Genomic DNA, 26311 nt, shown 5'->3' on the forward strand with positions numbered 1-26311 from the left:
CTTGGTACAACAGCAGTGTTTTCTTACCTGGGGGAAAGTGTAAAATGCACAAGATATTATGTCCAGGAAAGTTTACATGGAAGGAAAAGGTAAGATTTGAAAAGGCAGGAGAATGAAAGATGGATGAGATTAAGGTGGAGAATGGGGTTATGGCCCAGGAGGGTAGATGAAAAGTTAGAGAAAAATTTAGACCTGGGAAGGTGCTACTTATCCGGGGGAAGCTGGTAGTGAGAAGGTTGGTGGAGAGCGGAACAAGTGGGTGGATGGAAGGAGGAAGCTTCTGGAGGGGACAAAAATCACTGGAGATTTCTGAGCAGAAGGCTGAGATCTGAGCCATGGCAGTGAGTATGGATGTGTTAGAGACGGAGGGGCAGGAGGTGGGAAAGGGGCTTAGGCAGCTCTTACAGCTTTTGCTGCAGCCTCTATAGGAAGTCACGGAGGCCTAATAAACACTAGGGTAGAAAGGAGGGAGGGAGGGAGGGAGGGAGGCATGGGGTTAAACAGAAAGAAAAGTGGCGAAGAAGTAGGGAAGGGAGGGGAAACAGGGAAGCAGGGAGGGGGAGAGGAGGAAAGGCAGGGAAGAGGCTTTTTTTAACATTACCCACCCTGCCCCTTCAAGGGAGGGCACAAACCCAAAGAAGAATTCCTGCCAGAACAGGTCGCTGTTGTTAATATAAGGGAAAGGAACACTGAAAGCCACTTTTGTGAAGATGATAAAATACCGGAGGATTTGAAGATTAGAAAATTCAATCCTGTGTGTTAACTTTGTAACATTTACAAAAAATTTTTAAAATAATTTTTTATTTTTGTAAAAAAATACTTTTTTTATTCTAAGAAAAAATAAATTTTTCATTTGAGTTGATTAAAAACAAGAGAAAAGGAAGTCATGAGGCCTTAATGAACCAGGGTGGTGGACCATACTGAGGTATTAACTTCCTTAGGTATTTTAATTATCCATCAAAAATCTTTCTTTTCTATTAAATTTTGAAAATCTCAAGCAGAACTGGACTAATTTAGGGGAATTGAGGACCTTCTTATATCTGAGATCAAATCAGCTCTAAAGCAAATCCTAAAAAAGAAGCATTTAAAAATCTTTTTTAGAAGGTCAACATGTGTAGGTATGTCTGGCTTGGGGTGGGAGTGTGAAAGTGTGAAGTATTCATTCCTTCTCTCTTAACCAAAATTCCCTGCAGATGCTACCATCACAAGAATTTTTTTTGGTGGTGGTATCTTAGTTCCCCAACCAGGGATTGAATCTGAGGCACAGCAGTGAAAGCATTGAGTCCTAACCACTGGACTGCCAGGGAATTTCCAGGATTGTTTTTAAAAAAGAAGGCTGGGAGGAGCCTCAGGGATGATCTCATTTGCATATGGCAAATAGGTTTTGTCTTGCATGCCAACGCCAGTTCAGCAGTGTTGATAGTAGCTGGCTGCATTGAGGATTCTAAGGATACAAATGCTCTGGCTTAATGGAGAATTGTCCCGAAGAATTAGCACTGTCTTCCCTGGGCACATTTTGGGAAAAGCAGCACATATGCTATGCATTTGCCATCCTTGATTCAAACCTCTTATTTTATAGTCAAAGAAGCTGTGTTTGAGAGGTTTGTAACTTTTCCAAACTCACACAGATAGGAAAAACTAGAGTGTGCAGTGAAGTTAGTCTTGTCTAATTTCATGTCCGTTGTTCTTTCCACTATTTGTTACCAAATGTGGTCCCACTGTGGCCTCTCTTTTCACTAATTTGGGGTGTGTGTGTGTGTGTGTTTGTGTGTGTGCGTGCACACGTGCGCCCATGGGTCTTGGAATGGAGAAAGTGGAGAGGACTGGCCCTCACTTCTGCTAAATCTCTTTCTCTTCTAAATCTGTGGGGAATGCACAGATGGGAATCAGCTCAGCCCTTCTGGGCATCAGCTTCCTCAGGGATCAAATGAGACCCAGTGGCCAGCCAATCTCTAAGGGCCCTTCGAGATCTGAAATAGTCTCTCTCGTACCCTTTACACAGAGTAGCTACTCCAGGAATAGTTATTGAACTACGATGGAATTCCCTCCAGGATAGCAGCATTTGGCCTATTCACATTTTATAGGAAAGGAACAAGGAGGGAGGCACAGTGATGTGTCTTCGGACAACACTATTATCTGGGATTCTTCTCTTGATGAAACTGTGGTGTTATGGACTGAACTGTGTCCCCTCAAAATTCATATATTGAAGCCCTAATCCCCTGTGTGACTACATCTGGAGAGAGGACCTTTAAAGAGGTAAAGTTAAACGAGGTCCTAAGGGTAGAGCCCTGATCCGACCTATATGACTAGTGTTTTTATCAGAAGAGACCCCCAAGATGGGTATGCACAGAGAAAAAGGCCATGTGAGGACACAGGAGAAAGTGGCCCTCTGCCGGCCAAGGAGAGAGGCGTCTCGAGAAACCAAACCTGCTGAGAGCTTGGCCTTGGACTTCTGGCCTCCAGAACTGTGAGAAAATAAATTTCTGTTGTTTAAGCCACCCAGCCTGTGGTATTCTGTTATGGCAGCCCTACCAAACTAATACAGATGGTTTCTTTAATTATCCAAGGATGGAACTGGCGATCCCAAAGTCCTTTGCTTTTTTCCTTTATTATTAACCTTCTGAGCTCTGGACATTTCACAGACTGTTAGCGTCTCTATCTGAAGGGGACAAAGCTCCTCAGGAGATCTGGAGCAGAAGGAAGTGCATGGAATTTGTCAATCAGAACACTTGAGGTTTTGGAAGGTGGCGAGGTCTCCACCAAAATTCATGGTCCCCAAAGAACCCAAACTTCCTTCGGAGGGGGCTGGGGGGGGTCCTGTCCTCTTGCTTTTGAAAAACTACATTTTTGCTGCCCAGGACTGGCGACATGATTTGCAGGTTCAGTGAAAAACGGAAACGTGGAGTCCCTTGTTCAAAAACGATTGAGTATTTCAAGACGGCAGCAGTAGAGAAATTAACCCAGCGCTGGCCCTGTGCAAGCTGCCCACATGCCTGCCCGGGAAGCGGCCCTCAGGTTGCCTCTGCCACATACCACCGGACAGCAATGAGGCAAATCCATGTGGAAATCATTAATCTGAGAGTGTTCTATAACACACTGACTTTGGATCAATTTTACAGGTAAGGCTAATGTTTAATCACATATTGGTACATTGAGATCAGGACTCCAGTTTACTTGCAAGGAATGAGTATACCAAAAAACTGGGTTGGGGGCTTCCCTGGTGGCGCAGTGGTTGAGAGCCCGCCTGCTGATGCAGGGGACACGGGTTCGTGCCCCGGTCCGGGAAGATCCCACATGCCGCGGAGCGGCTGGGCCCGTGAGCCATGGCCACTGAGCCTGCGCGTCCGGAGCCTGTGCCCCGCAACGGAAGAGGCCACAACAGTGAGAGGCCCGTGTAACGCAAAAAAAAAAACTTGGTTAAGTTCATTTCGCTGAAACAGGTAAAGTTTAAACAACTTTTATTTCAAGAAATAGTGCTTCTAGACTTTCCTGAAGCCAGAATTGTTCTATAAAAGTATCACAGAATATTACACAAGATTAAAAAACACAGTATGCTTCCTAATAACTTGAAACCTTTTTACAAAGCACATCATTCATGACCATAAATATGTTTCATCTGTCATTCAGCCGGTGACACACACATCTGATAAAGAGCTAGTTAATTTTAACATATGTACAGAGTCTATGATAAAGACTTAAAGTTATCAAAAGATTCAACTATAACATATTAAATTTCTTTAAAAGAGTTCACCTTAAACACGTAAAGGAAACATAATTTACCTGTGCATTTGAATCATCTAAAAATAAAACAAAAATTACTGTTAAGCTAAAAAAAAAAAAACTTCTTGGGAAGTTGGCTAGGATACTGGTAACTTTCAATGAGGTAATAATCGTTTTGCTGGTATTTAAACATCTAATACATGACAAGAATATTTTCAAGAACACAGAATTTCAAAAGCAGTTTTGAATTATGCTTTTAAAAAATCAGAACCTAGTGAAGGCCTCAACAATAATCATACAACACATACGGTGCATTTAAATTATGAAACATTCATGAGTTTGTTTTACTGAAAGAGTTCCTTATATAAATTCATAACTAGATATATTTTCTTAACACTTAAGCTTATTAGCCAAGTCAAGAAAACAAAACAAAGATGAAAAAAAGTCTTCAGTCCTTTTATGCTGTTAAGAAAATAATAAAAATTTAGCAATTTTAAGCATATGATGAACACTTTGAGGCTAGGCACAGAGTAAGCAGGCAATCTTTGTTTTGTTTATTTATTTTTACTGCCAACATCCTTAGCCATGCCTTTCTGTTAATCAGTTTTAGCAAGGAGAGGTAAAACACATGCATTATTTTCTGGCAAAAGCGTATGTTGAACAATATGTGAACCATACTGTGTGTCACCCTTGGGGGTCCATTTTCCTTTGTCACACTGAGAGCAAGCAGTGAGACTGACACGTCTGGAAAAAAAATAAGACTAACCAAATAGACATGGCATTCCGATCTCAAAGTGCAAAATCACTGAGCTAAAAACGAGGGCCTTGAAAAATTCCAGTGGTTAAAAATGAATCAAAACCACACTTCGCAGGCCGTGGAAAATGGATTGAGATTTCACCGATGATGTCAAGTTTCAGAAACTCAGAAAGGCACAATTCTAGCCATCTTGGTTGGATAACATTTATATACTCATGTCCCTACAACTTTCAAAAGATAATACTGTTTTAGTACCCCCCAAACAATCAAAACCCCACAAATCCACCTGTCTTTCTACTCTGGACGAATAGCGACTTAGGACAGAGTCCCTGGGCGCTACCGTTCGCATGCGCACTTGACTTCCGCTGCACGGGCGTACCCGGGGGAGGACCCGGGGGAGTTTGGAATGTCGGTTGTCATGATTGCCTTTATTAGTTTACTAAGAAAAAGTTAAAAAAAAAATACTGTGTTTAGGGTAAGGTAACATGGCATCTAATCAGAGGAGACTGGAAAGGAGGCACCGCCTTCCGGGCTCTGTAAGTCCCGCCTCCTGTGACTCTTCTCCACCTGGTCTGACATCCCGTCTTGGCTGCAGGAGGAAATAGGCTGCTCCTACTGGTGGACGCTTTGATCCCGATGAATGGAGTCAACATCAGGATGCGCGGTAAGATGCAGCCGAACTTCAGAAGCATCTTCTCTTGGAGGACCATCCTGGGGAAGTCCCTTCTGGTGCCTGGGCCCGGGCTGCACCAGCTCCGTCGTCGTGCCGTCGCCGCTGAAATCAGTTTCAAGAAGATTGATCCCTTCATGCTCCAACCGCTTGTCCGTTTTATGATTTCTCCAGTGTTCAGAATTCAAACGATTAACTTCGGGCATGTCGTTATTCCATTCAAGTTTACTCTCTGGGCTGAATGTTGGTCGGTTGGAATGCAGGGTGGGAAGGTCAGCCGGCAAGGTCAAAGGAGGTGCTTCCCCAACCCTATGCCTCGGGTCTTCATCTGACTCTGCTGGTGCCGAGAGCTCAGCGGACACAGCCAGGAACCCATCACTTCGAGCACTTTTAGTCTTATTTGCTTTATTTTGCTCATGGTGACTGTTCAACAGTGCAAATACTCTATCTGCAGCCTTCAAGTAATTAGTCCAGTCAACCAGACTAAGTCTATAGTTTGGTCTGTCCTCGTAGATGCTTCCATTCACACTGTATAGATCCTCCAGGCCTTGCCAGTTGACGTCTGCAGTGAGACTGGGCTGACTAACCTTCCCATCCATCCCATAACTGTCCTCTGTGAAAAGAGATGAAGGTGGATCCTTACTGGAGAAAAGATTTCCTACTTATTGGCTAAATAACTTACATTGTTTTTGCGGTACAAGTCAATTTGAAATAAAACACTAAGAAGTATGTTTCCCTAGTAATTTGTTGTCAAGGAGGGGCCTAAGGTTACAAAAGTGACTGAATGATAATGAAATTTGGAAAGAAGATCGAATGAGTGAGAACTTCTATGACCAGGCTTGGCTGGTACTGGAAATACACTGGTATTACCGGTCGGGGGGCTTATGTTTTACTCCTGGCTCCACTCAAGTCTCCTGTGCAATCAGGAAGTCAAGTGAATGAGTCTCTCTGAGTCCTGGTCCCTCATCTGCCACATGTGGGAATAGTTGTGTGATAAAACCTTTACTACTTATAGGGCTGCTGGATGAATGCCCTGGTGGTGCAGAGAGTCTGCCTGCCGATGCAGGGGTCACGGGTTCGTGCCCCAGCCCGGGAAGATCCCACATGTCGCGGAGCAGCTGGGCCCGTGAGCCAAGGCCGCTGAGCCTGCGCGTCCGGAGCCTGTGCTCCGCAACAGGAGAGGCCACAACAGTGGAGGCCCGCGTACCGCAAAAAAAAAAAAAAAAAAAAAAAAGTCCAAGTAATTTAATGTAATAGGCAACGCTTAGTAAGATATTTTTATTTTATATTCCCTGACACTCAGTATAAAAACACATTTGAATGCAATTAAACTCTTCACAGTAAATGGATCTATTTCTTTGATTGCTTTTTTGCCCTAAAAGTTCTATCCTTTAGATAAATCAATCATTGAGTGGTTTTTCACAGCATGCAAAGAACACACCAGCTTTCTCGCTCTCGGATTTTTCTACATCACTAAGATGACTATAGTTCTGCAGAAAACAACAGCTTTTCTCTAGGTGCGCCCAAGAATGCAATGAACTACCCACAAAGCAATACAGATTAGCAGGAAGAGTGAGTAAAACTATACAAAACCCACACCCTTAGTATAACCAGAAGATAGAGAATTCTAGAATCTTCAAATCACCTGTAAGTGAAAAAAAAGTTAATACCAAATCCCAGTAGAGCTGTATGTCACACTTTGGGCACCAGCCCTGGGAAGACTGCATACAAGAGAAAAGAAGAAAGAGAGAATGAAGTCAAAAATGGATTTGAAACCATTGCTGGAAAGAATGTTAACCTGAAGTATAAAACACTGTAGAGTCTTGGTAAATCGCGGTACTGGCAATGAGGAAAAGACCTAGAAGGGCACATGAATCGAGGTGGCAGTCTTGAAAGGCATCATTTCAGGGAGAAAAGGAGACAAAGGAAGAGAGAAACAGCCTTTGGAAACTGGCAATAAAGGAAAAAGGAAGCCAAAGGGGGGAAATTTCAGGTCCTGCAAGAAAAAGAGAGAAACAAAGAAATTCGAGGACACACAACCTCTTACAATCCCATCCCCCAATAATAAGAAAATAAAAAAGTAAAAAGAAAGTATACTTGGTTACACAGAAAAGGATCTTCTTAAACTAGACATCTTGTAAATACTTGAAGTCCATAAAATTAATAGAAACAGTCTAAATATAAACAATATTATTTGAAGAGAAAATAGAAAATAAGAATAAAAAGTCTACCATCTTATGAAAATGCCCCTGCCAAAATAAATGTGAGGACAACCACAGCGTAACACTGCTAAGTAAATTGCATCTTCTCAATCAAGCATCCAAGGATGTAAAAGTCACCTTAGATCAGAAATTAAAGTAGGAACCAAGGATCATATATTCAGTCAAGCTCTCTTTCAACTATCAAGGCTACAGAAAGACAGACTCAAACATGTAAGGGTGCAGAGAATACTGCACACATCAGTTCATCTTGAGCAGTCTCCTAGAGGATGAGTTTCATTCAACCAAGAAATCACTGGGGAAACTTCAGCAAAAGGATTGATGGTGAGCATTTAACACATTTATCAGATCCAGGAGTAAACCAAAATTAATGAGGTAGAGAACAGAAAAAAAATGACATATCTAATTAATAAATCAAAATCCTGGTTCTTTTAAAAAAAGGATCAAAACAGATAGTCATCAGCTTACCTAATTAAGAAAAAGGGGAGAAATTTCAAATATACAAAATAGAAGATAACAAGGGGGAAATAATCATTGAAATACACAAAACTTAAAACACAAGCAACTATGTTGCAGACATTAAAGTGAACAGATTGGAAAACCTAGATGAAACACATAATTGTCTAGGAAAATACATTTTATTGAAATTGACCCAATAGAGATAGAAAGCTTACACAGAACAATTTCCAAAGAAGGAGAAGAAAGGTTTATAACCTTTATATAAGTTTATAAGAACTACTATAGGAAATTTCTATCAGTCTTGTAAGAATTACACTACAAAGAAGCACCAGGTCTCTATGATTTCACAGGAGAATTTTACTAAACCTTCAAGGAAAAGAGAATCTCAATGCTCTACCATCTGTTCCAGAGCATAGAAGATCGAAGAACACTTTCAAACTTTTTAACGAAGCAAGTATAACATTGTTAGCTGTGGTAGGCAGAATAGTGGACTCACCCCCCAAAGATGTCCACATTCCTAATCCCTGGAAACTGGGTATGTTGCCTTACATGGCAAAATGGACTTTGCAGATGCGAATTAAGTTATGGATTTTGAGATTGGGGGGGTGGGTTATCCTGGAGCAGCCAGGTGGGGCCGATGTAATCCCAAAGGTCCTTTTTAGAAAAAAGGGAGGCAGGAGAGTCAGAGAAAATGTGACCTCGGAAGCAAAGGGGTGTGTATGTTGGTGGGGGAGGGATAGAGGTAGGTATTGAGATTTGAAGATGCTACATTTTCAGCTTTGAAGATGGAGGAGAGGGCCATGAACAAGGAATGCAGGCAGCTTCTAGAAGCTGGAAAAAGCAAGGAAATGGATTCTTCCCTAGAACCCCCAGAAGGAATGTAGACCAGCTGATACCTTGATTTTAGCCCAGTAAAACCCATTTCAGACTTCTGACTTCTAGAAAAGTCAGAGAATAAATCTGTGTTGCTTTAAGGCACTGGGGTAATTAGTTATAAGAGTAATAGGAAACCAGTACAATACCTAAAAAGAGAATGCTAGCATAAACAGAAAGACAATTTCAGACTGAAATCATTTATTAAGATGATGCAAAAACCCTAAATATTAGTGAAGAGAATTGAATATTATATTAAGAAAATAACACATGATGACCTACTGCAATGGAAAGTTGGTTCATTCTTAGCAAGTCTATTAATACAATATACCATATTAGTAGATCTAAAGAGAAAAATGATCTGCATGTCTCCATAGATGGTGAAAAGGCTTTTGACAAATTCAACACTCATTATTGATAAAAACACTAAAAAAAGAATGGATGGCTATTTCCCTAACGTCATAAAAATGTAAATATCTTAGTCCTAAACATGCTTCTCACTTCATGGGAAAATCCTGAAAGTCTTTTCATTAAGAACTGGGACAAGGTCACATTGTCCTGAAAGCTTTAGTTTATCCAATTAGATAAACCAATCGGAGACACACAGGTGGGAAAAGAAGCAAAGCTACCTGTACTTGCACATGTATGGTAGTGTATCTGGAAAATCCAAGAAAATCCATGACAAAGTTAACTCAAAAAAAAAAAAAATTTAAAAGGTAGCAGGATGTAAAGTTAATATACGGAAACCAACAGCCCTCATATACACAAACAATAATCAAGTAAAGGTTTTAAGGATGGAGGAAAACCCTACTTACAATAGTAACAAAGAAGATAAAGTACTTATAAATAAACTTAATAAGAATGTGCAAATCCTTTAAGAAAATACTTTTAAAAGCTCCTGAAAGACCCATAAGTATACTTAGCCAGATGGAAAGATGTCCTTTGATCTTGGATAGAAGACTCAGCATCATAAAGATACAAATTCTTCCCAATAGCTAATACTTTATAATAACTATAAATGGAGTATAACCTTTAAAAACTGTGAATCACTATAATGTACGCCTGTAACTTACATAATATTGTATATCAACTATACTTCAATAAAAAATAAAGAATTGTTCCTGGGGCTTCCCTGGTGGCGCAGTGGTTGAGAGTCCGCCTGCCGATGCAGGGGACACGGGTTCGTGCCCCGGTCTGGGAGGATCCCACATGCCGCGGAGCGGCTGGGCCTGTGAGCCATGGCCGCTGGGGCTGCGTGTCCGGAGCCTGTGCTCCGCAACGGGAGAGGCCACAGCAGTGAGAGGCCCGCATAACGCAAAAAAAAAAAAAAAAAAAGAATTGTTCCTGATAATTCTTTCAGAAATCAGACAGAAAAATGGTCAAAGACATAACCAGATAATATACAAAATATGTAAAGTGTCCTTTGAACTTTCAAAAATATGTGCAACTCTGCTCATAATAAGAGCAATACAAATTAAAACCATACTGACATACCCTTTCTTTCTTATTTGATTGGAAAAAAATTAAAAAGCCTGACAGCTGTCAAAAGCAAACACTGTCATACATTGATGATGGGAATGTAACCCTTATGGAAGAGAATTTGGCAATATTTAATACATCCACATATGCATTTACCTGTTGATACAGTAACCCCACCAATTCATGACTAGGAATTTACTCTGAAGATATTCTCAACAACATGAAATTACACTTGCACAAGGCCCTTTATTGCAGGACTATTTGTAATTGTAAAATATGAAAATAACTGAATAATACATAAAAGAGCAGTTGAATAAATTATGCTTTTTGCAGTTTTGACTTTGGAGCTAGGTGAAGGCATTACATACTAAAAACCAAAATCAAATGAATAATGATGAAGATAAAAAGAACCTAAAATGGAACACAAACAAATAAACAAACCTTACTTTATTTCAAATGAATAACATAACCATAATCAAAGAGGGCGGGGCACAGAACAAGCCCAGATAACTTTGAACGTAGCACTGTTTTTTGTTAATCAAAAGAGAAACAATTGAAAAACACACTGAACTCCAGACAGCAGGTTTGTTTTTGCAGTAGTGTGATTTAGCAATTCTGAAATTGCTCTCTGTGTACCGGCAGCATTTAACAAATGACTTAATCCACTGGGGATAATGGAAACTGGATTTCAGTGCCTAGCTGTCCCTCCGCGGCACACTTCTTTTCAGGGTACAAACTGCACAGCAGCACCCAGGGCTCCTGGTCCTGACCCACACCTTTAACAGCCCTGACACAGGTCCCCTCTTCGTCTTAGGAAGCCGACCTCACCTCCAGCCCCTTGAACTCCAAACCCTGGCTTTGACCCATCTCTTGGTCTAGTGCCTTAAACAGAAAAGTCCAACAGTGCTAGCAAGGCAGCTTGAAAAGAAAACGGAGCCCTGAGATGTGACTGAGAGAAGAGACCCGGGGGCAGCTTCCTCAGGACAACACAGAGCAGGGCAGTGAAGGCTGTGTTGCTCCTTTCTGATCTCAAGAGGTTTGGATGGTTCAGAAAATGCATTCGTGTGCTGAACTCTGGGCTGCCAATGAGTGATGATGGAGATGGTGTTGGTATTGATGAATATCTTTTTGTGTTTCTTATAAAAAACAGTAGCATTCTTTTACCACTCATTACCCCCTTTCACATACCGCTTTCTTCATATGAATGTTTTGGGCCCCCATAGTATACCTGACTAATAATACCCATCAGCATTGGGGCTTGCTGTATGTTAGGCTCTGTTCTCAGCTTCTGACTAGTGAGGCTGGGATTTGAACCCAAGGCAGGGTGGCTTCAGTGTCTGTGCTCTAACCACAGTACTTTGCAGCCTCTAACACACAGCTATGCCACCCGTAACTGTCTACAAGGAACGCACTGTGGCCACAGGGGCAAATTAGTCAAAACAACCAAAAGCGGTTCCTTAAAAGCTAAAGGACCCAGTGATCCCATTCCTGGGCATATATTTGGAGAAAAGTCTAATTTGAAAAAATACATGCACGCCCATGTTCATAGCAACACTATTCACAATAGCCAAGACATGGAAGCAACCTAAATGTCCATCGATAGAGGAATGGATAAAGAAGATACGGTACATATATACAATGGAATACTACTCAGCCACAAAAAAGAATGAAATAATGCCATTTGCAGCAACATGGATGGACCTAGAGATTATCATACTAAGTGAAGTAAGTCAGATAGAGAAAGTCAAATACCATAAGATATCACTTATATGTGAAATCTAAAAAAGATACAAATGAACTTGTTTACAAAACAGAAACAGACTCACAGACATAGAAAACAAACTTATGGTTACCAAACGGGAAAGACGGAGGGGAGGGATAAATTAGGAGTATGGAATTAACAGAAACACACTACTATATATAAAATAATCAACAGGGCCTACTGTGTAGCACAGGGGACTCTACTTAATATTCTGTAATAACCTATATGGGAAAAGAATCTGAAAAAGAATATATGTATATACATGCATAAAACTGAAACACTTTGCTGTACACCAGAAACTAACACAGCATTGTAAACCAACTATACTTCAATAAAAAGAAAAAGTCGACTTTACATTTGGAAAAAACAAACAAGCAAAAGCAATGTGGACAGAAGCATGGTCGCTGAGGGTGGGCACGGCGTGTCCTGCTGGCCTGCAGGGCGTGGGACAAAAGGGGCAGGAAGCAGCCATGCCAGCCTTAGGCGGCCAAGAAGTGACCGTGACCGCCAGCAGCTCATCAAAGGGTAGCGGCATCTGCTCTCACAGGCAATGGGAAAAATAAACGCCCCATCAACCTGTGGATCTGATTCTGCAACACAGAACTTATTACTTTCAACTCAAGCCAGCAATTATTTCCTGAGTAGAATGGGGGCCACTTTACTGAGCTGTGTCCCTACTCTGAGCTTGTCCTAACCGGGAAAGTGACCAGTGGGAATAAGCAAAGCATTTCAGCTGCCCTGCCTCATGGACCTCCCACGCCAAAAAAAAAAAAAAAAAAAGGAAATTGAACAGGGAACAGACTGGCTTTTAAAAGACCTTCTAAATAAGCCTAAGGATTAATTTTCGAAAATTCACAAAACTGAAGGCAGTTTACAAACTCTTCTGTAGTCAGTCTCGTACAAAGTACATTTTCTAAAATATTCTTGAATTTTCAGATTCCAAATTCTTCAGGTGTGATTGTTCTCATTTTTCTCAAAGGCTTTTGTAATCAAATTGCATGATTCAAAATGCATTTTAATTAGTTTCCTAAAATAAATAAATAAATAAAAATCTTAAAGAATCGAAGCTTCCAAAAACCCATTAGCGGTGCCGTCACGGGAGGGCTGTGGGCTGGTAAACTGGGACGGCAGTTTTTTCGGCCTTTCCACATCTGTTGCCTTTCAATCCAACAGGATGCAGTGGACGGGGGGAGCACATCAAGCACTGCCTTTGGGTGTCCAGTGAGAGCCCAGGTCTGACAGGTCGATGCCCTCCTGTTTCGTCATTTCCTGCCTACGATGTGGATGGCAGTTGAAAGGTAGTTTGCCTCATGGATTATGAAATGGTGGAGTCTGAAAACGCCAGTCATTCTGAGTTAAAAAGGATCCTTAGATTTGTCCATTGGTAAGGAATTTAGAAGAAAAAACAAAACAAAACAGGTAACACGAGGTTACCCTGCACACACACGTTCACTGGCCACATTACCAGGGAAGGGACGCCATGCCCTCAACAACTAAAGCTACCAAGGCTTTGCCCAAACGACCCCAGAAATGATGCATTTGGCCCCGTTTAGTGATGGTGGTGACAGGGATCAGGGTAGGGGGAGTCCCAGATCCTGCCCTTTACTCATGACTGGAGTGCAGTTAGCCATTCTTCATCTCAAAGCTGTCCAAGGATGGCTCGGTGAGGAAGAACTCTCTTCCTCAGCTCTGACCAGACTTGTGTCTTAAGTAACCTGTTAATACCCTTTTCCCTCTGTCATGACAGAAATAAAAGAGGGCCAGACGGAAAATCCCGCAGCTGTAGAACTGAGTGCATCATAAAATAACTTAAGTCAGTATCTAGTGTGAGGTCCACTGAAAATGCCCCACTTCAGAAATGTCTTCACGGGACCCCCGGGAAGCAGGTAGATCAGTCCTGGGGTGTGAGATGTTACCTCGTCAGCCCACAGCCTGGGGGAGACCCGCGTAAGAGGGGGCTGTCCTGCTCTGTCTTACGTGTGCTGGTGCGGGGTACGCAGGGTGGGTGCGGAGGCAGAGTAAGGAAAGGAAAGGAGAAAGACAAGAGGGGAGAGAAAAAGAAGAGCTAGAGAGACCGTTATCAAGGATCCTCAAAAGTCCAGCTTTCTCTATCTTGTTTGCTTATACCTTCCCCGCCATCATTCAGCTTCTCATGGGACCAATGAACTGCCCTCTGAAAGGAGGAACCTGAGACCACAGCTCAGGAGGCTGGAGGAGGGGCAGGGGGGCCACCAGGGTGCCCCGGACAGGCGATAGTATTCTATTTCTTTGAGACAGTATCAAGATGGGTGACACCAGTGAGGTCCATTTTCCTTTGATGAAAGTGTTTCTCCCAAGAGGATTCGTGAACTAAAGCAGTGACACACCCGTGCCTCAGTTTCCCCTCAGTAAAGTGGTAAGGACAGACCCCTCCTGCCCCACACGGCATGTTTCTGACAGACCTGCTTGCAGTCTAAGCTTGGAGTAGAAGTTTCTGTGCAAGGGCTGCCAAGGCCGCCAGGCGTTCTGGGTCCCCCTCCCCGACCCCAGAGCACAGGGAGGTAAGCGTGATGGATGGGGGGCTGGAGGGGATAAGAGGGCTGGGCTGAGGGCCGTTCGTCAAGCTTTCATGTGTCAGGCACTATTGTCTCCAGGCTGTGCTGGGGCCTTTCTGCGAGACTTGATTCCAGATACCCTGACCCCGACTCCCACGCTTCCTATTCACTCACCACCACCCGGCAAAGCTTCTGAGCCCCATCACCGCTGCTTTCACCACCAAAGTTAATTAAAGACTGTGAACAAGGAAGCGCCTTCTCTTTGCTCCAATTTCGGCTCTAGCGTGCTCTTAAAATTCCCGTGACGCCTTTCGTGATTTTGACTTCATAGTTCATAAAATCTCTACCTCATTTCTGTGAAGCCTCTTCACCAAATCAACGTGTAAGCACCACCAGGAAAGTCATTCTCCCCCCTTCCTCCCAGGGCTCCCGAAGGTCATTCTGTTTTCTCCCTCTTCACATCATTCCGTGCTTAAAAGCACCATCAAGCACGGGACTGAGCGAATGCTCTGAGAGACATCTTGTTGTGACAATGAGTTGATTTAAAAGCGAAATGACAGATCTGTCCCCAGTGACACAAGACGGTGGAGAAAGCTGTTAGAACATGCATGCACCCCAAGCTACGCTCTGTGCGACAAGGTGAGAAACAGAAATGAGTTAAAGTGGCTGAATCATGCAATGACTGGGAAAGAAGCTGCCGGGGAGAATAAAAAAGTGTGAATACCTGTGCAGGTCATAGCTTCCTCCATCTTTATTTCCTGATATAGGAAAATATAAGAGTAATTTATGTTAGCTTTACAACTCATAAAACCACCCACTGTGTCATGTTCCACGCACAACATCTAAACCCTAGAAAGAAATATATCGTGTGAAATACAGACAGTGCCGGAGTCCAACAGAACTTTTCTATTAGACAGGTTCAAAATGAGGATGGAAAGCTATAAATAAAAAGGTTTAAGATAAAACGTATCAGACTTCACATGAAAAATGGGTGAGGGTGAGATAGGAAAGCCTATTTCAAAGCGATAAAACGGTACTTCCCAAAGTCCATGTAAGTCTCAGGAATAGTTAACTTTTGGTTATTTTAGACAAAACACTTGGAAAAAAGGGCCAATAATCATCTCCCTCAGGAAGCGTCTAGAAGGTGGACAGGACCACTTGAAGCGTAACGGTAACAAGAGGCTCCGCCTGGCGTGTCGTTCACCACTTAGAGACTCTATCAGGTTTCACTAAGTGGAGCTGCTATGTCATCACCAGTAGGAGTGCTATGTTCTTCAGGGGAGAAATATCCGGGTGTAATATTTCTAGTGCCTCTAATACTTGTTTCAATTTCCAGGCCTTAGGGGGCTTTTTGGGGGGTAAAATTTGAGGAAAAGGTCAACAGATAAGCAGGATATCTGAAAAGATTTAAGCTGAGTGGAGTCAGTGACCAAAAGACCTGGCTGGACTCTTCTGGCTGGCAATGAATTCCAATAAGGTTTTAACTGAGGGGTGGTGACTGACAGCTGTGATGGGACTGCCCACAGGATTTAGACTTTCCTCTGGGGTTCACAGCTTGAATGCCGTGAGGACCCTATAATGGTGGAAATGACAGGTGACGATGCTGATCATTTCAGGATGCGCCACTGCCCCCCCCGAGTCCCCCATCAAGGCTCATGGCCTGGGGAGCTGCTTACCTTTATTGCTGGTTCTGCAGGGGACCCACAGAGACACAGGCCCTTAAGGGCACTGAGAAAACTCAGCTGCCCAACAGAGGGTTTTAGTAAATTGCTCCCCACTGCCTTTGGGTCTGGCTCTTCACCCTTTTGGGGTTGGCATGCTGTGCCCTTGGCCAGCCTCAGCTCTTTCCCCTTCCTCCTATGGACAGCTGACATTGACATTTCCACAGGAATTATGAGAAAATAAGTATTCTCATTAACCAGGAAAGAGCTGGGACGGACCCTGAAAAGAACTGCATCTCCATGAGCCAAAGGAGAAATGAGTTTAACATTGCAGACCAGGGAGGGAACATCTGGCTGAGTCCATACAGGCCCTCTTATACTTTCAGATCTCAAGACCACGTTGTGCTCAAACATCTCTAGTTTCAGATGGGAAATACTTGCAGAAGAAATCTAATTCAATGTGTCATGGGCAGGGATCCAACTGGGGGAGTTCCAAACTCTGAGAAGCAGAAATAGGGCATTGTGTGTTTCCATCCCAATTCTCTTAAAAAAAATAGGATATCCTGGTTGACCTAGAGTGTATCTTATGACTGTTGACGTCCATAACAAAGAACCCCCCAATACTTTCATCCCGTTTTCCAGCGGATGCTTCCATCAGTAAACCTGAATTCCATCAGGTTTACTAAGAGAATGGATCTTTGGGAGAGATGGAATGAAACACTCCCCAAATCTTCGGGGGTATTAAATTTTTCATTAGTGCACCAAAGCTAAATTAGAGAGCAAAATATGTTTGGAATTGCCTGGCAAGTTTCCCCTGTAAGGATCCCAAACTAGACGTTTCTATGTCTTCTATCCCCAACTACATGTTTCAAAGGCAGAAAATTTGACAACAGAAAGAATTTTCCAGGTACCATGGGACAAAAAAAATTTTTTTCCTTACCAACTTCTAGGCCCTTAGGTCTTGGGTTGCACTGCTTATACCCTTGACAGCTCCTGAGCTCCATCAGCTGCATGTGTAGCTGATTCAAAACGCCCCGCTCTATTGTGTGCACGGTATTTGTGAGCTGTGGATGAAGCGGCCAGGACAGTATCTTTAAGCTCACGTTCTGCTTATTCCATTTTCAATAAGCTTCATAAAATGAAAACCTATTGACTTACCTGATAAGGATCAGTATTCATATCAAAATACTCCAAAAAGCCAGTGGCGAACTCACAGAAGAGAAAATTATGCGTGTCATTAACTGTCCGCAAACACCAGTAGGTGTTATTGTTAGAACTTGTGCAAGCACAGAAAGAGCCCACTGTCGGTAAGAAAGAAAAACAAAACGAAAAGAATGAGAAAACCCAGGAGCCCAGCCATGCCGGCGTTCCCTGTCTTTACATTTCGAAGTTCACATTTTCTTTCTTGCAAATACTGTGCGTATAGACGTTAAAAACAACTACATTTCTCCCCCTCTCTATACAAATTTGCTGTGAGATTAGGTGAAGATGCAAAACAACAATGGCAACCTAGGAGGGTGATGATAGGCTGAGGGCGAAGGTGAAGTTTCAGGCTCTTTCGTTTGCTGTCCCCTTAGCTCTGTGGGGCACTGTCTCCAAAACAGGGTGACTGAGTAGAGAACGGGGAGGAAAGTATCGGAACTCCTACTGATGGTTGTTTTAATTTTTTTAAAAGAGGGAAAAAATGGTTATTTAATAAAAAGAGGGACCCAGTGCCTTAGCTTGCTCTGAATGTCAGATGGTCGCGTGTCACAAATGGTGCCTGGAAAGAGAGGGGATTCTGCAGCGTGGATGGGTTTGGAGGAGGCTTGAGTGCAGCTCAGTGGATTTAAGGAGGCCAAAATTTGTGACCTTGCAGACTCTCTACAACACTTGAACATGAGATGGACTGTTACCATGAACATCTTTTGTACCACGCAGAGGTCCACCGGTTAACTTGTAGAAAGTACGGGAAAGAGAGGTCCAATGGAAGCTTCTGCTACTCCCTCTGCCTGGGGTGCTGCACCCCCAACCCCTGTTCACATGATTCCTTCTCTCCACGCCTCAGGTTTCAGCTTCAATTTCACCTCTTCAGAAAGGCCCTTTATCCCTACCCTCTCTAAAAGGGACGCTTTTAAAAACTTTGATCACTGTTTCCTTCACAGCATTATTACAACTTGTAATTATTTTATTGATTTCATTTACTTTCTTTCTTTACCGCTCTTGGAATATAAGTGTCTTGAGGGCAGAGAAGGAGGTGTGTCTCGCTCATCGTGTGTCTCCCGTGCTCGGCCCAGAGCCTGATGGAGAACAGATCGCCAGCAAGCTCTGTGACCCTCAGATCCCCACGTTCAAAGTTAAAGCTAGGCCTTTAAGAGTTCACTCAGCCTCGAGTATGTAAACATTATGGAAACATAACTGCAAACATAGACCCTGAAATCAAGATACACCAAAACGGAAAGAGAAACAAAAATGATCACAAAGAGGCCCTAGGTCTCCCCAAGGACGGTCTCTGGTTTCCTGGGAGTCTCCAAATCCCAGTTTGAGAAACACTGACCTGGACTTCAAGTGCAAGTCTCCATGCACTTGAAATAAAGCAGAAATGAAATATATTTGGGACAAAATCGTTCATCCATTGATTTAGTTACTTAGTGGCAAAGCAGTCTTGCTGGGCCGGAAGTCTGTCAGGGGCTGGGTACTCTGTGAAATATCGTCAGGAGAAAAACCCACGGAGAGCTGGGCCTTTTCAAACAAAACGTCAAAATAAAAATTTCTAAAGAAAAATGTAACTTTGGGCAAAATGATTCTAGTTGTCAGTATAGACAATGATATGATGCTTTCATCTAGAATCTTTCTAGATTCCTGGTTTCAAGCTGCTGAATTCCTAGTCTAAGTGGCTGGGCACGAGCTGCTGGCTGTCGGGATGGTGGCAGGAAGCGGCAGTTAGATGGGGCAACTCACGGTTCCAGAACGGCGCCGTCTGCCAGTGGTTGTTGTCATGCGTGAAGCAGGTGAGGCCAGGAAGGCTGCACTCCTCACCCTTCCGCTGCCGTTTCTTCTCCTTCCTCTCTTTCTTCCTCCTGCGGTTCTCCTTGAAAAGCTGCAGTTTGCTGTCTACTTCTTGAGCGGCTTCTCTATTCCAATATAAGGGACTTTTTAATGATCAGAAAGCACTTTCTCAAGTAAAAATAGGATTGTTGCTATGAACCGCACACACATATTTAGGCACAAGATAGTAGACACACAATAATAGATGGCCTTACTTTTTCAGAGGGCCTCGAAACACAAAATATAAGCAGCAATATTGAAGACAAACTCATGAAGTGGCAACGCTCTTAGAATTTTACTGAATCTTAACAGGATTGACATTTTCCTCCTATTGACATGCAAACACTGATGGAAATAAATGTCAATGTGAATCAGTAGATCCTGTTGGCCATGCCCTTTGGGCAAGTGGCTTAACTTCCTGGTGGCCCGGTATCTATCAGCCATGAAGTCAATGATTGGTCGGATTAGATGACTTGAATTAGGTTTCTAAAATTCTCTTGACAAATCGTACAAAATAGGTTTGGAAAGAATTAAAAAAAATTTTTTTTTATTATCTTGATCTTTCCATGAAGGGCTCAAATTTTGTTGAGGCTCAAATATTAAATTCCCTTTACACGCACATTTTACGATTATTTTAAAAAGATGTCTTTTTCTTCCAACTTATAGAATTCAACGCAATTGCATGCTGCTCTGCAGAACACACAGACCTAATTCAGCGAGTCCACATCTCCTAATCACTGTCCACAGAAAGCAGTGCATGGAGTACAATCTAGATACCAGCCGATACACCAGCAGAGAGCACACCCGCAATTAGAGCAGAACTTCAAATGATGCCCCCTCCTGGGATTCCAAAAACATTGATTGCCATGGTCCCTTGGCAAGACGTGGGCTTGTTTTCAACTTCTTGAGCTAATGCCCGCCCAGTTGCATCTACTTTTCTTAAGCAGCACCACTTGGAACACAGGAGCCCCAGCAGTCTTTCAGAAAGGCCCTGCAAAACGTCCTTCACTCCCAGCAAATGTGGCAAAAACAGTTACTTACTTGAATGGGTGAAGGTGGCTCTTTAATTTCTCTTGCTTTTTCACACCTTTCTCTTTGTTGTAATAGCTGCAGGCAAGAAGGTTGAAAAATGAGTCTTCATAATTGTGCATTTGATCAAACAGTTGATTTATAAAATGGAAGAAAAATACAAGGTAGGCAGTTATTTTGTTGTACGTAACAATCTTTTAAGTAAATGGGACTTTTTAAAAAAGCTTCTGCTTAGGTTTATGACGTGTTTAATTTGACATAAATGGTTTAGATCATTACAATATATGATATCAATTTATTAAGCTTTCTATTGGTAAAAGAGAGAAACGAGCCTACTGTGCATCACTGCAGCTTGTGTGAAAATGAGACCATGGATGGACACACACACACCTCTGTTTATTGCAGCCACACTCCTCAGGTTTCCTTCTCTTTAGATGTCCTCTCACCTCTCTTAAATTCTTAATTTTATCTTGCAAAACCTCGATCTGGAAAACACGCATGTCAACCGCGGCATTTTAAGATCAACATTTTCTATACAAAGCCTCTTTCTTTCCACCCTATTTTCCGTGTTTACAGCTACACAATTACAGCTCTTCATCTGAGGTGATAATTAATTTGGAAACAAGCTGGGCATAGAATATGTCTACCTCTATATTCCAACCGATGTGTTATAATAAACATTAACAGCTGCCTCTTTTATAATTGAATCATTTTGCTCACAGAGATTTCAAGAGGTCACGCTTTTTTCACCTTCTACTTTGTTTTCAGTCAGGAATATCACGGTATCGCTGGGGGAGCAGAAGCAGCTTGTTCTCCTACTCGTCACATAATTATAAAAAAGATGAGCGTACACAGCAGGGCTGGCAAGTGGAGTGCGCTTTTGGAATAGACCTTCCAAGTACACGGCCATGGCTCACCTCTTTATCAATGTACGCCTTGTGGTCCTTCCAGGCTCTGGCTGACTGATAAAGTTCTCTCTCACAATGGATTGTATCATTTGGAAGAATAAAGCATCTGCAAAAACCAAGCAAACAACATTAGAAACAGGTTTCTATTCTAATATTAAAAAGCAATTAAAAATAGCCAAGGGAACTTCATTATCCTCTATACCAGAGGTCCCCAACCCCCAGGCCATGGACCAGTAGTGGTCCGCGGCCTGTCAGGATCCGGGTGGCACAGCAGGAGGTGCACGGTGAGCAGGAGAGTGAAGCTTCATCTGCCTCTCCCCATCTCTTCCCATCGCTCGCAACACCGCCTAGACCATCCCCTGCTCCCTCCCCGCCCATGTAGAAACATTGTCTTCCATGAAACCGGTTCCTGGTGCCAGAAAGGTTGGGGACCGCTGCTCTAACTGTTTAATCTGGATGCAAGCAGTTACCTGGAGCTGAGCTACAGACAAGGATAAGTGGGAATGTTTCCTGGCTACTGGTGAGGACAGAGGATGGTATCAGAGAGACGTCATTCATCACAGAGATCAAGGCAACATTCAATATTCACGCCCCCATGAACAAATATCACCCCCCCCAAAAACCTCCATTTTTGAAAGCCCCACCAAATGCTGTAGGAAAAAAAATGTTCTCACAGTTGTAACGGAAATGGTTGATGTGAAGAAATACAGAGATAGAAGGTGGTTATTCATCCCACTCATTTTGTTACAAAGAGCCTGCCTGAGGTGTCCCATTAAGTTTGAAGCAAAGAAGCAGCCCCAGGAATGGACAGCAGGTGGGATGGGGGAGCAAATCAACACTGAATGAGAAACAAACCCGGGTCTCAATCTTTTAGCCTCTGGAACCATAACCACTGCGGGCACCAGGAGACCCGTCCCAGAGATAAAGATGCTGGCAGGGCTCACAGCACCCCACCTCCCTAAAGTGATGAAATGAAAGAGAAAACAAAGATCTAGCTAATAAATTCAGAAAGAAAAGATTTCTCTATCAAGAGAGCACACAGATTTTGGAAGGAACTGAAGACCCAGGGCAGTCGGTTAAAGCCGAGGGGAATCTCCTCCCTCCCCATCTCTGTGCCTCTCTGGGATCTGGAGAGGTCAGGTGTTTCTGCATCTCATATCCATCCTCAACCCACGCCATCTTTCTGGAAGCTTCTCTGGGACCCAGAGTCCTCCCTTGGGCTGTGTTTCATTTCTGAGAGCCTAACGCTGTAACTGCTTTGAGCTGCAGTGCCCGTGCAGCACCGAGAGCCTTTTCAGCCCCGGTAATGTTTTCCATGTGTTTTCTAGACTCCACAAAGGTAAGTGCTTCAGGGCAGAACTCCACTCCTGCTGAGTCAAGATGTGACGGCATCACGCTGGCTAAACGCCCAGCTGATCAGCCTTCATGTGAAACGGACCCAAAGCAAACGTCCAAATCTATGACTGTTTGGACCCCTTGTTGCTTCTTGAACCCCCAGGTATGTATCACATCGGCCAGCTCTGGGAACACCGTGCTGCTGAGTGATATCGCTTTTTGTAAAGGGGCAAAATCGTATGATACGGAGGGATGACTTTGAACTCAATCCCCGCGAACACAAAGCCTTCCTACTTGTGCGTCACTCGGACGGTGGCGGGCAGGCCCACGGCATTGCCGCTGTCGGCCAGCATCGCGTCCCCATCACCGCCGCTGGTGGCCTGGCGGCCTCTGGGCCCTTGGCGACCTTCATCGTGACGCTTGGCAATGTTTCGTGGTCGCAGGACTTGCAGTTCTTCTTCTTCCAGGTTTATGTCATATATTTCGCCTTCAAATTCGACTGACAAGGAGCGTGTCTGCCGGGTATGGACAAATCTGGGCTTGTACTCTGGAAATGAGGGAAGACAGGTTAACACGGATGGCCAGGTGTAGTTTAGGAGGGAAGAAGATGATCGCCAGGCTTGGTGAGCATTTTGGGACGGGGCAAGCAGCACACACTGCATTGCTGAGGGGCACATCATGGTGCAGTGGCCGGCCCAGGGGAATCCACACCGGGAGAGGCAGGCTATGGTCCTGGCTTTGCAAGTGCAGAGCAGTGTGCTGGATGGTGTGTTTCTCTGGGTCTCAGGCCTTTCATCCCTCAAGTGAGGGGGTAGATCCAGGTGATCTCTAAGACCCTTTCCCCTTAGGGCAGGCTGTGAACTTCTACATCAAGTTTTCAAAGTGAACTACAAAGCAGTTCGGATAAAGCTATTAGTAATAGTAATGACTATAATTAGCTTTTGCTATATATTATTCCCATCGTCCTTACCTCTAATGCACAATCATGAAAGACAGGAATTATGACAATAAATCCTCACATTAAAAAATCTATCAGATTGTCAAAACAGGCTCATGAATTTGTTACCACCTTTATATTACGATGAGAAAACTGAAGCTTTGAATGTCACGTACTTTTGCCAGGTGACGCAGCCAATAGTTGTGGGATCTCAGACTACAACCTATCAGATTCTAAAGATTACAGTCTCCCCACGACACTGGGCTGCTTTCTCAAAATGGTCAAGGCTCCAGACACCTTCTATTTGCACAAATAGTAGAAGATCGCTCTAAGAAAAATTAAATTTTGCAAATGCTTCCATCAGCCAACTGACTAAATGCCTGGCCGATGGACAGTAACGCCAGGGGGAGATGCGTGTGCTCTCTGGTCACCAGAGACCACTGTCAAGGCTCACTGTGGGCTAGATAAGAGCTTTAACATGCACACGCTGCTCCCCGCCGATCAGATGCACTCAGGCTCTGCGGGGTGGCCGGTGGGGGGGGCACTCAGTGGCCTTGTGTGTCCAGCCCGCTGAGAAAGCAGGAAGAAAGGGAGCACATGGGCTGTGAGATCAGAATCATTTCGTTCTCTGCAGGATGCAGCTCTCAGAGGAAACGCCCCTGTGCATTGGATCACTGAGAGCGCTCACGAATTCCATCATGACGCAAAAGAAGAGCATTCACTCCCGTTCTCGAACACACAATACTCCACGTGGCTTGAAAAAGTGGCCCCAGACTTCTTGAGCTTGTGCTCCACACGGAAAAGTCAGTGTGTTTTATGGTCAGTGCCTGGGGAGCGACAACTGAACTTCTTGAGAGAAAAGAGGCTTCCCCCACCTCCAAGCTGGACACTGGAGTTGGCTTCTGTTAAGGGAGAGGGTCAGGGGTCCTGTCCCTTGTCGTTTTCCCATTTGAAATCTTTGTGTGAATTATTAAACCTGGCATTTTCTCTCAGGAGGAAAATCTCCAAAGTCAATGATTTTCAGCCTCTGGGGTTATTGATTCCTTTACTATTTTGTTGAAAGTTACGGACATCCAGAAACATGTGCATATATACACATAGAATATACTTAAAATTTTGGATAAAATGCTAGAGGGTCATGATCCTATAAAGTTCACCTGTGAAGCCCAGGATAAAAAAGCCTGTTCTAAGAGCTTCCATTGCACTCTAGTGAATGACTTGATTCCCTGGTTTTGGGCATGGAATTTAATTTAATGTATCCTGCTTTCCAAAATCAGTTCAGAAAGGCGTTATCATAGAAATAAGTCACTTTTCACATTAAGCCACTAGATGGCACTAGACTCTCACTCTTTTATGGAAGGTGCCGCTTCATAGGAATCTGATAGCTGCCTGAGAAGAGTTTTTATGAAGATGCGAGGCACTGCTTCTCATGCTGAATTCGGCTAGTTTGACACCGCCAGTCAATTAGAGGAATTAGAAACACATATCATCCTAAAACAGATATGCCGTTTAAAAAAGCATTTATGCTTCTCCTATTAGTTAAATGCACAAGCACTGAAACCTTGGATTTTTCTTTTCTTTCTTTTTTAAGTGTGCACGTTTTGTGTCTGCTGCTTTTACTGAACATATTTTCATCCTAAGCTTAATATTCACAAAGCAAAATTTCAAATGACCTCGGCTTTCATATTGTAAACAGAACTATTATTTGCTTTTAGCCCCAAACCTGTGCATTCATAATATCTAACATGTAGATGGATCAAGATGTTTTTGTCTCCGTAACATCCATTCCCAAAGGCCTTGGGCTGCCATTGAGAGGGTCACGGCGAATGGCTTACTCGGGGTCCCCTGGTTCCTTAGGTACTGCCTCTGACTCTTTCTCTGGCTTCTGCTGGCCCGATAACCGGCATCTCCACAATTGCACTCTTTGTCATTGTCGTGGAAGCTGCGAGAGAAGAGGGGCCTCGTGCTGTGCCGGACGGCAAGCAGGTCACCAGACCCCTTGCACTTGTGAATCCGAAGCTTGCCAGACGCGTCCTCGACACACCGCCACTTCTGCAAAAGCCAACGTGAGAGCAAGTTACCCATCCCGAGTCAGGTGTTCCTGATTAAAGACTGCTGCTTTTGTTTTCAGAACCCTGGCGGCACCCTTAAAAAGAGCCAAGGACAAAAGGCCAGCTTTTCAGTGACCCTGGACTACGTTGACTCCTGTTCTCTTAGGTATTTCCTTCACTGCAGGCAAATACAGATGACCACAAAGTCATGGGAAATCAGAGCTACCTCCATGACACCAGAGCCCAAAAACTGATATATAAATCCTCAGCATCCAGTCTAAACAGAGTCTTGAATGAAACACGTAAAAGCCCTTACTTAACTCAGCAAGCCACAGAGCACAGCTGTCAGGGCTGTTTTCACCAGACCCTTCTTTTTCTGGAAAAACAAACGTGGCTGCTTTGTTCTCTGTCCTTGAATTTTCTAATGTGAGCCCGGGAAGAGTGGCACATGAGGAAGACAGAGGTGAGTTTAATCTGAGTCCATCACGAGGCAAGGCGAAGCTCATACAGCCCAGACATGAGCAGATGTGCCAGGCTTTCTCTGTGCTTTTTCTTATCCTTCTACAAACAGCGCACAGCCAGCAGAACAAGCCGCTCCCTAAAGAGGCAAAGGTTCACCTCCCCAGAGACATGCGTGAGGATCTGGGCCTGGGTTTTCTAGTTCGAGCTTTGTCTCAAGATAGCCATAGAGCTTGCAGGCTAAATTCCGGATGAGTATGCCCCAGGATCGGGTCTCAGTGCCCCCACCCTGTTTCATGAGTATCAAACCTGGCTGCAATAACAGCGCTTTGCCTGGGGGTGATTTCATGTGATCCTCTATAACTGACTTAAAGATCTAATAACCTTCCTTTTACTTTTCATTTTCCCCTTTCTCCCTCCCTAAAATGTTA

General features: G+C 43.5%; 1 protein-coding gene across 7 annotated transcripts in view; it reads right to left on the reverse strand.

The window, feature by feature from the left end:
- SULF1 (sulfatase 1) overlaps positions 1-26311 on the reverse strand; it is a 144379-nt gene that overhangs the window by 4747 nt on the left and 113321 nt on the right. For 3 of the 7 annotated variants that reach the window (XM_082674906.1, XM_082674905.1, XM_082674909.1), the window contains 9 exons: positions 25206-25422; positions 22728-22980; positions 21108-21204; positions 20581-20675; positions 20203-20268; positions 19075-19247; positions 17293-17435; positions 17075-17198; positions 15198-15231 (listed from right to left, as the gene is read on the reverse strand). In XM_082674906.1, the coding sequence (XP_082531032.1) occupies positions 15198-15231; positions 17075-17198; positions 17293-17435; positions 19075-19247; positions 20203-20268; positions 20581-20675; positions 21108-21204; positions 22728-22980; positions 25206-25422 (1202 nt within the window). Of the gene's footprint in view, positions 1-3495; positions 5761-15197; positions 15232-17074; positions 17199-17292; positions 17436-19074; positions 19248-20202; positions 20269-20580; positions 20676-21107; positions 21205-22727; positions 22981-25205; positions 25423-26311 lie in introns of those variants that run through there. The other 4 variants (XM_082674908.1, XM_082674910.1, XM_082674907.1 and 1 more) reach the window with 3 other exon arrangements.

This window comes from Grampus griseus, assembly GCF_964374135.1.
Source record: "Grampus griseus genome assembly, chromosome: 17".
NCBI lineage: Eukaryota > Metazoa > Chordata > Mammalia > Artiodactyla > Delphinidae > Grampus > Grampus griseus.